Genomic DNA, 15,166 nt, shown 5'->3' with positions numbered 1-15,166 from the left:
GATTTCAAGCATGAATTGCAGATACATCTAGGTAACAAAAACAATCCTGAATGAACATTTAAAAGGAGGTTGGTAAAGTATGCATTAGAGTACAAGATAGATAGCTACTTATACATGCATCTTAGGAAGACACAGTTTATTGCAATAGTCTGCTTTCCTCTCACCTTCCTTTTATTTTTCTGGTCCTGGCTGCTCTCAAAAAAAAAAAAAAAAAAAAAAAAAAAAAAAAAAAAGAGATGGGATCAGATGAATAGGTCTAACATATCAGTTATTGTGTTCTGTTATCTTTACAGTGAGCCTTGGGGAAAGGTTTTTAACATTAAGTACTTGGTAGATAAAAACTGTTGAATGGGAAGAGACTGGTCTGTCTCCACAGCTTCACTCTCGCTTTTGCAGTTAACTTCCTCTGCGTCCACTAGGTGGTCCTGGGTACTCTGTTTCATCTCTTCTGCGATTTTAACTTCTCATTCTTTCTTTTCTGGTGATTTCCTGCTTTCTCCATCACAAATGTTTTGCTTGCTATTACTTGGCTGATAGTGAAAATATTTACGGCAAGACTTGTAGATTTTGCGAAACCTGCAAGTGGTCTTAGCACAAAGTGCTATAGATCCAGTGTCTTTCAGAGCTCTGGATAGAAACAAGCCTGACCTCAGGAAGCTTTGCCAGACATTTAACAAAATTGCACAGCCTTTAATCTAGAACTCTGTGTACCAGCATAAAATCTTAGCCATGTTAAGGCATTCTGAAAAAAATCAAACTTCATATAAGTCATGAAAGTTTTGCTAAGATATTACCAGTCATGTTTCCAGTGAAAAAGCATGTTTTGACAGAGGTGATCAAAACCAGCTGGATTCTTTTCTGCTGAGCAGTCTGTTACATATATATATATTTATATTTGTGATTCCACTTGAAACATTAATGGCAGAAATAGCTTTGACTCGTGGACTTATCACCGTAACTGTGATGAGAAAATTGTCACATCCTCTTGATAACTTGCTGTTCAAAAGCCATAAAACACTATTTCTCCATGTTAAGTCTAAAGGCTTCATCTATTTTTCTGCACCTCTGTTATGACCAACAACCTGAAAATTCAAAGAGAATGAATATAATTTGTGTTTTCTGCTGGATTAAGGAGTGAACTTTTTATAAACAAATGGCTACTATGAAATCCTTGTTATTTTCACTAGTGAGGCAGGCTCTATCTGTGGAAGGGGATGAATTATTTATGTAGATCATGCCTAGCTCAAGGGAGATTTTTTAATGTATCCATGCCAGCAGCCACTCTTCACTCATCAGAAGTCAAACTGTCTATTGAGCACCTGACGTAATAATTTGAAAAGGTTATTTTATCAAATAAACTGCTGTTAATTGCTTCTAAATGCTTAAACTGACTATATGTAAATCATAACCAGATTCCTGATATGATATTGGGAGTACTTTTCTGAGGTATCTCTGCTACTTTCACACTGCTTTTGGCAATGGAATAGTATTAAGCAAATACTCTCAGTTCTGTCAGCAGACTGGATCAAAAAGGTGGTTCTGAGATTGAGGACCATGGGAAGTGAATAAAGGGAGTCCCAGGTCCTCAGAGTCACTCATCTTGCTGCCTCCACTACTGGGTTTTCCTGAGGAGCAAGTTGGTTTCCACCAAAGAAAATATGCTTAGGAAATAATGAAGCATAAAGTCACATGTTCACAGACTTTTGTCCAAATACAGCCCTATCCAATTGCTAGGGATGGCTGGATGGGGAAACTGGGACTGGTGACCAGTGCTGGCAAGGAGTGCAGAAGCAGAGCAGATGAGTTGTCAGCATTGGCCAGATAAAACAACTGGAAGCCAAGGAAGGGACATCTGAAATAAGGGGGAGAGTTTATGAGAAGAAAGGATAAACCATTACAGCTCAAATTTTAACTAATGAAGCTGTAATATTTGAAGTCAACAATTACATTAAAGTTAGAACCTTTTGAAGAATTAGAAATATATTTAATTACAAGAAAAACCAGTGTCCCTATAGGTATTGTGAAAAGTGGAGAAATATTACATAAGATAAATTTTATGCTACAAAGTCCCACAGATCTAAAGTTAAACCAAATATTTTTAAGAGCTAATTCCATTCATATGAAATGAAATTAATTCTTGCATAGAGCATCAAACCTAATGAATTATTTTATGTATTATATATTTACCTGTCTTGACTGGAAGTACACAAAACAGCATTGTCACATTTTTTTTTTTTTAATATAACAGTAAAAAATGTAAACTGTAGAAAATGTTTTGTATTCTGGATTATCCTCTCATATAGTATAGTCAGTATAACAGACCAGTATGTCTTTGGCACAAATAGTAGTTTATAGAACTAAACTGAAGAAATACATTCAAGCTGAAGTGTCATCTATGAATTATGAAAAGTTACCTGATACAGATAAGACCATAAGCCTTTAGGAAATTGTTTGTTTGTTTGTTTTGTAAATAAAACCTTTAGAATTTCAAACATAGCCAGGGAAAAGAATATTCTCACTTTCATGGGTCATTTGTATTAAGGTTCTCAAAAACACAATTAAGCAAAACAGATTAAACATCTTTATCTTATAAGATGAAGAGCTACTGAAAGTACGAGTATCATTTGCTTCTAAATCATATCTACTGGCAGCTGTGACAGTGTTATATTCTGCAGTTGTTATATTAAGTGTATTATTTCCAAAGGTAGATTGGAAATCTTCTATTTCAGGATGTGTAGATAATGTCACCTTACTCTCAGAGGCAAATGAAAATGCAGTTCTGTTAGTCAGGCTCTTTTCTTCAGAGGCTTCTATGTTAGAAAAGGAATTTGGGGATATCTGAATGCAAGTATCTTCTGAAATGCAAGCATGGAGGTAATGGATGTCATTGATATCAGCTCTAGGTTCACAGCTGTGCCCTGCATAACAGTGGCAATCAAATTTTTCTGTCAATGTTTGCAGATCCTGAAATGATGGTTGCCCTTGCAGACTGTATTTCCCATCCTTTGTCATTTGAATTACAATATTCTCAGGGTTCAAGTGAAGATAGTCACTGGAATTCCATTTTTTCCGTGCACAAGCACCAGAGTCTTGGCATAACACTTGGCTACAGATTCTGGCTGCCATTGTGACGTTGATGAGGTATGGGATCAAAGTCCTTCTGAAGTAGTTGTCCAGAATTCTACAGGTATTCTGTGAAAAGAGCATCATACCTCTGTAGTTTAGTATGGAAACCATTTAAATGCTATCATTCCAATAACACTACCATAGTGTATATTTATAATTGTTTCTCCTGAGGTTTTGATAATAGCTATAACTGGTTGTTGGAAACAAGTTTATCTGAGAAGCTGTTATAAAATTCAAGGATCACAGCAAATTTATGTTGTGTAGTTGCTGGAGATGTTACAAAAAGCAGACAACTTTAAGCTTTCATTCTATCTCTATATTTCATGTAGTTTTTTGAATCAGATGCATTTAAAGAAGTTTCATGAAGGATTGAAGTTCCTTTTAATGTCTTGAATAGTTCAAAGGGATCCAGTGAAAAAACCTCACATCTTCAGCCTGAACAAATATCTTTTCTCTCAAGTCATCTCTGTGAGACTCTTCAGATTTCCCCTGGCCTGAATAGCTAGGCTGCAGGGTAGGGAGTTTTCATGGCATTTTGGAATTGAAAGAATTTTGGTTGGATGATCAAACTGGAAGTATACTGAGAGAATACTAAGAGATCATTCTAACTGATTATGAAATTGGCATATATTCTGTGTATGCTTAGCACAGTTTAATAACAAGAGGTTTTGGGAACTCTTTCTTTGTTTCTGACACTGCCTCCTTAGAGCATTTGCCCAATGCCACATATAGATTCAGATAATGTCTATATCCATGGAGATAGCTGAGGTATATGTAGGGTTTTTTGTTTTTCTTTTAGGTATATATAAAAACACAAGAAATTTTGGTTGATGCAGAAGTACAATAATATTTCATTTCTGAAGGGCTAGTTAATGTGAAAGCTGTAAAAAACAGGTTGCAATTAGTGCACAAATGCATAGTCTGACTGGGCTGTGGAAAGTTCATTTAACAGGAATTTCAAAATTCAGGTAATAAAACTTGCTGCTCATCTGTGTTATAATATTGGAATAATGGGCAAAAAAGTTCTAGGTGCAACCTGATATCCTTTCTCAGGGGCAGGCACATACAAAGAATCAAAGTGGAATGCCTTGGTGAATAAGACTCTTACAGAGCTGTGGAGGTTTATTTGGCCATGCTTTCTGTAACAGGAGGTGTGGCAGGGCTGAAGAGTTTCAGTTCTTTGAACACAAAGGACTTCACTAGAGTCTTCCCAGTTCATTATATCTAACTTGCCTGGTTATGAATGTACTAGCTAGAAAGATTTTTTGAAATATCCTTGTAATAGTGTTTCTCAAACTATGTATTTCCCCTTCCTAAAATAACCTAGAGGTTTTTTCCTCTTCTGACTCAGATCTTTCATACAATTAAATGAAGTAGTACTTAACAACACACAGAACAGGCTAGGGCTGAAATTTTACAGACTGACTCCTCCTAGCGCTCTAAATGTTATTACCAAGTGCATTCAAAAAGCAGAAGGGTCTTCTAAAAATTGTTCTGGGCAAAACCAAGTAATTTTTTCTTTATCTCATGACTGGAATGCAAAGAAGATTTAGCAATTCTTTACTTGCATTAATTAAACAAGTGCTAACTTGCCTACAGTTATCATGATAGTTTGTCCATTTACTCAGGGCCAACAGCACTGATACTTTAAAAGACTGAACTCTTGTTCTGTGAAGTCAATGATGATCTTCATAAGCCTCAGATGTGCTTGGGTTTTGACTATAGAAAGCTGCTGGCAGTATGGAATCATCATTTTAAAAGTAGAAGATATGATGTAAGTAATCAAAATGCTTTATATCCTCTCCACTTTATTGCTTCTTAAAATTTTCATATAATAATTGATCTGGCATACCTTATTTTGTGTTAAATTCATATCACCCCAGATCACAATTCCAGAAGCACCCAGTGCAGCAGATTCTCCAATGGTATTTACCAGGTCATCCTGAGGGAAAATGTGCAAAGAATCATACTAACACAAGGGGCAAAAGGTATAATGCATATAGAAATTACATATCCAAAATAACTATTTTGAAGACAGCAAGTAATTATACATGGTGCAAATGTTTTACTCTCAACTGCACAATTTTATTCTGGGATTGAATTGCACAGGTGATGCCAGAAAATGTTGCCAACTATATCCAATTTATATATGTCATCTGTTAGAAAAACAAGGCTGTAAAACTGAGCCAGTGGTCAGGCATATGACATACACTCCTCCAACCATTCTAAGGTTTATTTTGCTGCATTGCCTCCTTACTGCTCAGAGTTGGTAGCAACGGGTTTCAGTAATATTGTGGGAAGAAGATGTGGAAAGCACCAGTTTTTTTTTTTTTTTTTTAAACTTAATTCCAGTTTACAGGAAGTGCTAAAACAGAAAAGTAGCAAGAGAAAGAGCTTTCACCAGCAAGAATCTCTCTTCTCCAGAGAATGGCTCTGGCCTTTTGCAGATATTGATTGGGGAAATTTGTTTCTGTTCAGTTCTCCTTTTAGGGTCAGCTATTAACACAGTCCTAGCAAAATGTTGAAGCCTATCTGGATGGGAGAGGACTATGGTAATGAAAAGAATAATATAGAAACAACTTACTATGGGGGGACAACACTAGAAAAGGATTAATGTAAAGATTATAGGAATTAAATTATTAAGTAGGATCCCAGCAGGGCCTCTGACATTACCCCTTGCTCCCTGATAGTATACACAGCCTGGGGGGAATGCCTGCTGATGTTCTATCGAGAATATGAAACGACACCAGCTACAATGCCATCAGCAGGACCACAGCCTCTTAACTTCCCCTTCCTCATGTCCTGGAACACCAGGAAGAGATTCCCCAGATCGATGGTATCTCTGATGGGGTGAGTGTCTATAAAAATGTGAAGGAAAAAGTATAGCCAGAACTGCAATACGATGATTGGATCTTAATCAGAGCCTAACCTTAACTAACCCATGAGATGCTGAAATACCATTTAGAAAGCTACCCAAGTACAACTAAGGACAGAATTTTCTAACTAGCTTTTAACACTTTTTAGGGAAAGAAAGACTCCATTTTATTGTATTTTTTTTCTTATAACCTAAAATGCAGGCATTAGATCAGCCCAGTTTTAATAATTCTCTTTGGAAGAGGTTACCCATATTTCTTTCCTCTGACTTAATGTACTAAATATGCCTTCTAGCTTTGTAATATTTTGTTATATGTGAGGACAACTCAGAGAATAAAACACTATTTGATAAATATAATGAGACAGGTTTGATTGATCAAATTTCTTTGATGGATGAATTTAATTTTTTATATAAAATTGCACACTTTTTTCTGATACAAGTTAGCATATTTGCTAAATAAGTGTCACCTTTTCCACATAAATTTGAAATATTTAGTGTCTAGCTTCACTCACCTCAGAGAGATATTCCTCATAGACATCGGTGAATACTGGACGTGTATATACAAAAACTGGAAGGGGATGGGTAGAATTAGAGACATAGGAAGTTCTAATGGCTTCTTGAACTCTGTTGCGAACAAAGAGCTGGGCATTTCTGGAGGATCTTAAAGCTGTCTCTAGATAGACAGATGGATAAAGTGCTGTACTTTTCTTCCATAACCAATTAAGCTCATTATTTCTTTCTATTTCAATATCTAAACAGGCTCCTGTATAATTATGTGGGTTTTGTTTGTAATCATAGTTATAACAGTCTGGATAAAGGTAATATCCCCACAGACGATTTGGCTTCATTTCTATGCCCAGCTTCAAAGTTTCCAACATGAATGATTTTGCTGCAGCTTCAAATTCCATTTTAGCTATAGTTCTGGCTTCGGCCTCAGATAGACTGAGGTCTCTCTGCTGAACCAGTTCAATAGATTCCTGTCTGTAAATGTCTTTTGATCCCCAGTTCCTTATCCACACAGGTCTCCAGTTTTCCCAGTCAATGACAGCCAATCCAAGCTGTTCATCTGAAGGAATGTAAAACTGGATGTCCTCTTTGGCTTTTCTTAAATGATTCTGCAGCAGTGAGAGCTGAGGAAGTCCTCCATTGAATGCCTCTCCTGTGACTTCATTTTTGTAAGGGTAGTAGCCAAGCCTGTCTGGATAGAAGAGTGTGATGTTTTGCCCGATGGATGTCTTCAGTGTGCTTCCAATGAGAGGAAAAAAATTCATGTCCAGCTGCACTCCAGCCCTTTCAGTACAAAGTTCTGTAGGAGCATTCCAGATAGAAAGAAAAGGTGAATTAGGAACAAGTGGACGAGCTCTTATGGTCAGAGATGAGCAGCAAGAAACTAGAAGAGCGGTGAACACCACACCAGATACTACGGGATACGTACGGGTAACACAGATGCCAAAGCTTTGTATTTGTCTTAGAGTTTCCATTGTAGCGTGTGCAGTGACATTAGGTTCTCGTGATTAGACAAAAATTAAATGCTCTCTGGGTGTTCAGAAGGTTGGTAGTCTGTCAAAAGCCTTACCATACAATATATTTCTTCAGATTAATACCTATTAAGCAATATTCTTTAGGCATAAAATAGGGGTGTCCTTTTTACAGTGCTCTCTGTCATTTCAGGCTGCAGGAAGCTTCTCAACAATTTCTGAGACCTAATGCAGAAAAGGGGACAAATGTAAATAAAGTAAGAAATTATAAATATTTCGTTTCTAACCATGAAACAAATACCATTTGTGATTTTGAATATATTGTAATGTTTGAATATAATTACCTTTTGAAGGAAAAGAACAATGTACAATCATATACATATAAACTGTATATATATAAAACTGTAGATATAAAACTGACAGTGGAATAGTATTCAGTGACTCACACATCAGAGTGAGTGTGCTTGGAAGTAGTCCTGATTGTGCCAATTACTGATATCTGTAAACATGAGCAGTTTCACAATGGCTTCTCTTAATCAGCAGTAATGTATATGTAGTATTTCTCATCTACCTCAAAATAAAATTCTAGCTCTTAAATTTGTTAATTTTGCAGAGCACTTAAGGAAAGATATAAGATAACACAAAATTGAAACCTGGACTGTTTTACACTTGCTAAAAACAAATCCATGTATACTCATTTAAATCAATGAGGTAACTGAAATATTGTAGGCACTCTATCTTCTGTCTAGAGCTCTTTTAAACAGGCTCAAAAACCTATGGTAAGTCTTGGTATATAGTCATCTGTGTGTTCAGGCCATTTGAGATGTACAGATTAAGTGCCCCGAGTCAAAGTCTGCCCAGTTCATTAGGAAAGCTGAGGCTGTCAGTACACCCACAGTGAGCAGTCACATTTAATTTCATTCAAAAACATATTAGTGGTGGTAGCCATGGTACAGTCATCAACTTTTACATAGTAGCCCAGAAGCTAAAGCATTCCTCTGTGCAGTAACTCCTGAATCCACTTACCTTTTGATTTTGAAATTGGTCAAACCTGAATCTGTCACTTTCTGTAGAGGCCTCATGATGAGGCTGTAAAGTATGTAAGGATTATGTGAGTGTGCGTGAAAATATAGGAGTCACCATGAAGAGGGCCCCAGGGTGGCTGACAGTGCAAAATCTCTGAGGACAAATTAAAAACAAAGCAAAGAAGATTTTGCTCTGTATTTATTTAATTCAGCTAGGAGCAGAAACTGCAAACCTTGATATAGAAGCAGTGAGTGGACTGAAATCTAAAAATTCATGCAGATATTTTATCATTCCACAGCTGCTGATGTGATAACTAAAGAAATCATGCCAAGAATCAGTTTCATAAGCTAGACTTAGATCATAGATCTGATCACCAGGAAAGAAGGTATGGCTCTGTTCATTTAAATTGCTCCAAGAGCAATACCTCATTTGCGTGGGATCAGCTTGATGAGACTTGTAGAAAACAGGGCTGCATGTACTACTCAGAGGTGACAGCAGAAGAAATACATCTTTCCTTTGAGCTAACCAATTTTGTCTCTCTCAGCCTCTCCTCCTATGACAAATACTATAATCTCTTATTCATCTGTGTAGCAATTTGCTGGACTTGCTCCAGTATGCCCGTTGCTTTATTGTACTGAGAAGCCCAGGGGTGCACATAACACTGCAGGTGTGGCATTACCAGTTTTAAATAGATGGAAATAAACACATTACTACATTACTTGACCTGTTGGTGGCAGATACTCTTATTAATGTCATCCAGGAGGCTCTTGGTCTTCATTGCTGCAAAGATGCATTGCTCACCCTCTAAATGGCAGCATGATTCTCTGGTATATCAACCATTCCTCCCAAGTTTGGATTGTTTGTAAAATTGCCAAGGGAGCACTCTAACCCATTGTTCAGCTAATTAATCAAGACCTTAAATAGTATTGGAGCCAGTAGGAACTCTTAGTGTACATTACAGGGAACAGGCTTCCAGCTGGACTTGGATGGGCCTCCAGCTGGACTTCCTAGCACTGATCACAACCCTTTGAGCCTGACAGTTCAGCCAGTTTTCAGTTTCACTGTCCATTTTTGTAGCTTGTACTTAATCAGTAAGAATGTTACAGGAGACAGTGTTGAAAGACTTGCCAAAACCAAGATCAATAAATTCTCTCTTGTGCTGTCTGCCAGTGCTCTCTCCTTGTCCACCAAGCCAGTCATCTCTTTGTAGGAGGCTGTCAGGTTTGGCAGGCATAATCTCCTCTTTATTAATACATGCTGACTACTTCCAATCACATTCTTGTCCCTAACATCTGTAGATGTTTTCCAGAATTATTTGCTCTCTCAACCTCACAGGGATTGAGGTGAGGCTGGTCTAACCAGCCTATAGTTCCTTGGACCTCCTTTTTTAACCTTTTTTAAGGCATTTACTTTCTTTCAGTCCTTGGAACGTCCCCCAGTCACTGTGACCTTTCCAAAATTATCAAGAATGACCTTACAATGACATCAGCAGCTTCTTCAGCACATACTGCTCCTTGTAGGCACATACTGTTGTGTCCCATAGACTTGTATGTCCACTTTTTTAAATGTTCCCTAACCTGGGCCTCCTAAATGGAAGGTACATCTTCCTTCCTCCCATGTAAGTCTTTCCCATGGGTCTAGATTCCTAAAGGCCAGTCTTTCCACTGAAGATTGAGATGGAAAAGCCATTGAGTACCTCTTGTCATTGAGTACCTCAAAGTCATTGAGGACCTCCTTGTCCTTTGCACTGGATCTCCTGCCTGCCCCATTCAGCGTTAGGCTGCTGTTTTCCCTTGTCTTCTGCTGTTCATAGACCTGTAGAAGCCCTTTGTGTTGCCCTTCACATATATTGCCAGAATCAACTCCAAATTGGCTTTGGCTTTCTTAAACCCCAACCCAGCACCTCAGACAGTGTCTCTTGTTCACTTTTCCCTGCTTCCACCTCATGTGAGCTTCCTTTTTGTGGCAAAGTTTTGTCAGGAGCTCCTCCTACCATTGCTTGATTTCCTCTATGTGGAGATTTTTGAGCTTGGAAAAGCTGACTCTTGAAAATCAATCAGATCCTGGACACTTCTCTCCAGGGCTGTCTCCCATGGAATTCTTCCAAGCTGATGCCTCAAGATGCCAAAGTGCACTTTCCTGAAGGAGTGGTTATGATCTTACCATTTGCCTTGTTCCCTCTTTATAAGATCCTGAACTCTATCTCATAGTCACTACAGCCATGACTGTCCCCAGCCTTTACCTTCCCTGTTTGTAAATGTGAGGTCCAACAGAGTATCTCCCCTTGCTGGTTCCTGCATTATCCCACGTGAAATTTCCTGAGATGGTACAGACTGAGACTTCGAGGACTTAAAGAATTCCATACAGTAATTCTGAAGAAATATATTTTACATTTATGCAAATACAACTTATTCAAATGAAATAAAATTATCATACATAAACAGCTTATACAAACTGACATTTGCCGGGACAATGATCCTTTAGGTAATTGGTTTTGTCATTACAAAGTAAGATCACCTCAGAGAGGAGCTGTAGGAGTAGTTCAGCTTTTACCGTGCCTCTGGCTTTGATTATAAAAGACTTTTTGTCCCCGTTGAAATCAGAAAACTACAGGACCAGGACACAAATTGTATTATTAGTTCCTGTAAGGTTTTTTTTTTAATAAGTGGATTTCAGTAAAAGACTGATTTGATGTAAAGGAAAAGGGGAAAGCATTGTTTTAAATACTATATTTACTAGTTTAAATAAATTCATTTATTATTGGCTAATCTTGCGAAGTTTGATTTAACTGATTGTTGGGAAATGGTTTTCCTCCAGATCTTGCTCTAATGTGCTCTACTGGGTATGAGTTAATAGGTTATTTTATGTGATAGTTTCTGGTTAAGAGGATTGCCTTTGACCCAGCCTAATAATGACAGCTCTGATAAATGTTACTCTCTTCAGCCTCCTCGAATGTCTGTCTAAGTGAGCTGAGTCATAAAGCTGCCCTTGTCTTTGTCAAAAAGTCAATATCTTTACAAAATATTAACACTAATTGCTCCGGGTCTACCTGACTAGAAGTAGATACTGATGGATCTGCATGCCCTTAGTCTATGGAAATAGCTTCTGCTTTAGATTTTCCCAAATCTGGCATTTGTAAAGGTTGAGTATTAGAGGAAATCATATTTATTTTCTTGGTTTAATTATTCCATCCTTTTTCACAGCATAAACAGAACCACAGAAACATACAATTGAAATTCAACTATGCTCCTGTGTTTTGGTAACCACAGAATCATAGATCTGGGCCATGCCATGTATCCCTGAAAAAAAAAAAAAGCTTCACTTGACCAAAGACAGATAGAAAATAAAAGGGAGAGGAGTACTATACATCCCCTTGAATGTCACACAAATGGATGTTGTGTGTTCCACCACAACTGGATGGTGTATCTCATCAAAAGTCATTTATTATGCTGTTGGGCTGTTCAAAAAGTTTCAGTTCAAAAGGTGCCAGTAAACATTACAGGAATCCAGCTTTGAGTTTTTTATGAAAATTAGACGTGAAAGTCCACGTTTAGCCTTGAAATAATTAGACATTGCTTAGTCAAGTCAGATCTGCTAACCTTAAACTTAAGCCAATAAGCACAACCAGTATCTGACATTCTTGTGTTAACAGTCTTAATTACACCTACCAAATTTCAAGCAAAAGTACATAAAATCTTGCACTTTGCCTGTTTTAACTTGAACATATGAAAGCAAAGGTTCGTATGAACATATGAACAACAGCATGTAAGAACACTTCTAAGGCTGAGATCAACAATGTAATTATCACTTTAGGTGATAGTTCTCAAGTGTTTATTAACTGTTTCTTGCATTTCAAACAATGTGTGTGCTATTGTCTGTTAATTAGTGACATAATAACAAAACAATAGTGATGTGAAAATTGGCTGGTCTTTTCCCTGTGCCAAAGAAACTATAGATACAGAAGTCTGCATGTAGAACTGCAGTTTTTGATGGGGCAGAAGAATCTAGGTCTTTCATGTAAGTTTTTAAATCCCTGTGAAGCTGTGATGTAAAATGTGTAGTCAAATATGCAGGCGGGACCAGAATATTGAGGATTTAGTCCCTATTCTTTTTTTTTCATATAAGCACTTGCTATCTTAGTGTAGAAATATCTCCTGACATTACAGACAAAATACAGTACTAGACAGTGTACCTTTATAAGTTCTTGGGACAAATTGCTTTCTGTCTTCGTTTATCTGAAGGTTAGAAAAATGTAAACATGTAAAAAGCCTAAAGACTCAACTCCTGCTTCTGTGAAGATATCAGCACTGATTAATTCCTAAGGAGAAATAGAACAGACTCCTAAGGAGCAGAGGAACAGACTAAGGATACATCAAATTAAATGTTAACATATTTAAACCTGGAACCCAAAGCAGAATCCAAAGCTTTTTTTAAAAAAAAAGAAAAAGGTGCCAGCAATATTGATACAGCCATAAACTTAGTTTCTCTATATAGTATCAAAGCAGCACACACTGCTAGGGAAGAGCTGCCTAAGGTCAACATTTGTGTTTTTCGTAAATCAGTGCAAAATATCTAAGGTGACTGATAAATCCCTCCTGCTCTGTCCTTGGGTGCCCCAGGTGGTGCTATTGTGAGAAATGACCCTATTCACTTCCATTCTGTTCTGGAGGGGTCTTTCTTCTGGTTGAAGGGAACAGTATCACTGTTGGAACTTCAAATTAAAACTTCCTGCTATTTTAGAGGTACATGTTCTGGGCTAGAGACTGTTTGTGATAAACAGGTGTCGGAGTCATGAAGGAGCCACAGAAGAAAGGGAAGAGTAACATTGTAGTTATATTGCAATCCCCACTTGTATCATTTTGGCATTTCTTAAAGAGAAGGCAATGATCTTCAATTAACAGAAACACACATGGGTGTTGTGATCATAACATTAACATTTGTGAGGAATAGGAAGCTCCACAGAAAGAACATCCACTTCTAGAGGTATGAACTGTCTGTGCTGCACAGCTGATGGCAGGTTTGACCTGCAAAGGGTGGTCTTTGCATATAGGATGTAGCCTCATTGTTACAAATGCGTTAAGCTGCACTTGTCTGTAAAGTCAGAATTTGGTAAGCACCAATCTTGACAGTGGTTTTAAAAGTCCACCCTCATTTCAGTCTAATCTTCTCAGCTGGGCTAAGGCAACTGTTAATGAGGCCATGTAATGAATTGTTTAGGTTGAAAACATGTCAGTCGAAATATAAGAGAGAAAGGAGTTTTTTATGACTGAGTACATGAACCAGCAAAACTGGCTAGTTTAGCCAGCATGTCTGATTTAAGACTGCTTGTCAAACTACACCCCACTCCTGTGGGCTGTTCTTATCATCAAGAACTGCCAAACCATCGCTTTCATCATTGCTTACTCCCATTCTTTATTTCTGAGCACAGTGCAATGAGTCCATGAGGACCTGAAGCCTGAAAAAACTCCAAAGAAATTTCATTGCCAGCATTTCTGACTGTGGAAGAACTCAAAATGTGCCAATGAGGTAGAGATCAAGAACTGAGGATCCAGGTTGTAGACAGCCCCCCATAAAAATGTGTATGCAAAAGATTTAGTCACACTACTTTTTAATTATTTAAATGAGTTAAATATATGTTTTTAACTCATTTTATTTAAATGAGTTAGAATATATGTTTTTGCTAATATGCCCCAATTATTTTCATAGTCTTATGATGACTACTGTGGTGTTCATGACTAGTTGCTTGAATTAGGAAAATCTCTATCCTCCTCATTCTCTTTTCTTTTCTCTTGCAAGTTCTATTCTCAATTTTATAAAAATTCTCAATTTTATAAAAATTCTTAATATCCTAACAGCCTGTTTATTGATGTTGTAATTTGGTTTTTAGCAAGTTAGCCAAATAAACTGTCTAAATACATTTCCAAGAGTATTTGGAAAAATTTCCTTTCCTGTGTTATGTGTAACTAGGTTTGGCAGAACTCAGATTCTGTAATGACAATTTCCATTGCAGAGGAATTGGGGACAAGATAAAGAATCTGTCACGTGTGACTTTGCAAAGTATTCTATCTTACTAGGGTTATTCTGCAAAATATTCACCATCTGCTGAATCTCTAGTATTTTGTGACAAAACAAGTCCAAACTTATTCTCTATAGCAAGAAATCATTGCATTAATCATTACATTAATCTAGATAATTAATAAATTATTTACACTGTAGCAAAAGTAGCTGTGCCTTTGGAAAAAGGGAGATTGCTCTTGAGAATGCCTGGGGAAGAGACCAGAATAAGCTTTTGATTAATCCTTGAAAGTACTGCAGTATTAAAATTAACACAGCAGTCAGTTCTGTATGTGAAACTGTTTCAGTCACAAAATTATGCCCTCTTTTTTAGAAAAAACAGAATCTTCAAGAAGAAGGTAGTGATGTTCCCTTTCAAAAGTAAGGGAGCAGATACGCTTCTGGGGTAAATGAAACCTGAATGGATGAAATTGTTCCTGGATTTTCTGTAGCCACACTCCATGGAGTGTGTTGCTAGAGCAACAGAAGGTGGAGGTAGAGGAGAGTCCTCAAAGCAAATTATCCTTGGAAATAAATATGTATTATTAACCTCAGTACCAGCCTGTACATTAACATATGTCTTCACAGTTGCAGTTTCAAGTCCTCT

At 37.3% G+C, this 15,166-nt stretch overlaps 1 protein-coding gene and 1 pseudogene across 2 annotated transcripts; both read right to left on the bottom strand.

Annotated features, from left to right (window-relative positions):
• Positions 1 to 216: 216 nt before the first annotated feature.
• Positions 217 to 7,634, bottom strand: SPAM1 (sperm adhesion molecule 1). 2 transcript variants are annotated; one of them, XM_051795680.1, is made up of 4 exons: positions 6,514 to 7,634; positions 4,979 to 5,068; positions 2,749 to 3,192; positions 217 to 1,082 (listed from the first exon to the last, which is right to left on the bottom strand). In XM_051795680.1, exons 1-4 carry the CDS (start codon positions 7,480 to 7,482, stop codon positions 1,050 to 1,052), a joined length of 1,536 nt encoding a protein of 511 aa, XP_051651640.1. In that variant the 5' UTR covers positions 7,483 to 7,634; the 3' UTR covers positions 217 to 1,049. The 2 variants fall into 2 exon arrangements, with proteins under 2 accessions (XP_051651640.1, XP_051651639.1); XM_051795679.1 differs by lacking the exon at positions 217 to 1,082 and having other exon boundaries at positions 1,668 to 3,192.
• Positions 7,635 to 7,668: 34 nt separating this feature from the next.
• The window catches only part of LOC127474508 (hyaluronidase-4-like), a 47,533-nt pseudogene continuing 40,035 nt past the window's right edge, over positions 7,669 to 15,166 (bottom strand).

Source organism: Manacus candei, unplaced genomic scaffold, assembly GCF_025592945.1.
Source record: "Manacus candei isolate 608988 ecotype Guabito, Panama unplaced genomic scaffold, ASM2559294v1 h1tg000043l, whole genome shotgun sequence".
NCBI classification, from domain to species: Eukaryota; Metazoa; Chordata; class Aves; order Passeriformes; family Pipridae; genus Manacus; species Manacus candei.
Note: the sequence above shows the minus strand (reverse complement) of the source record. Positions and strands in the feature narration are given on the sequence as shown.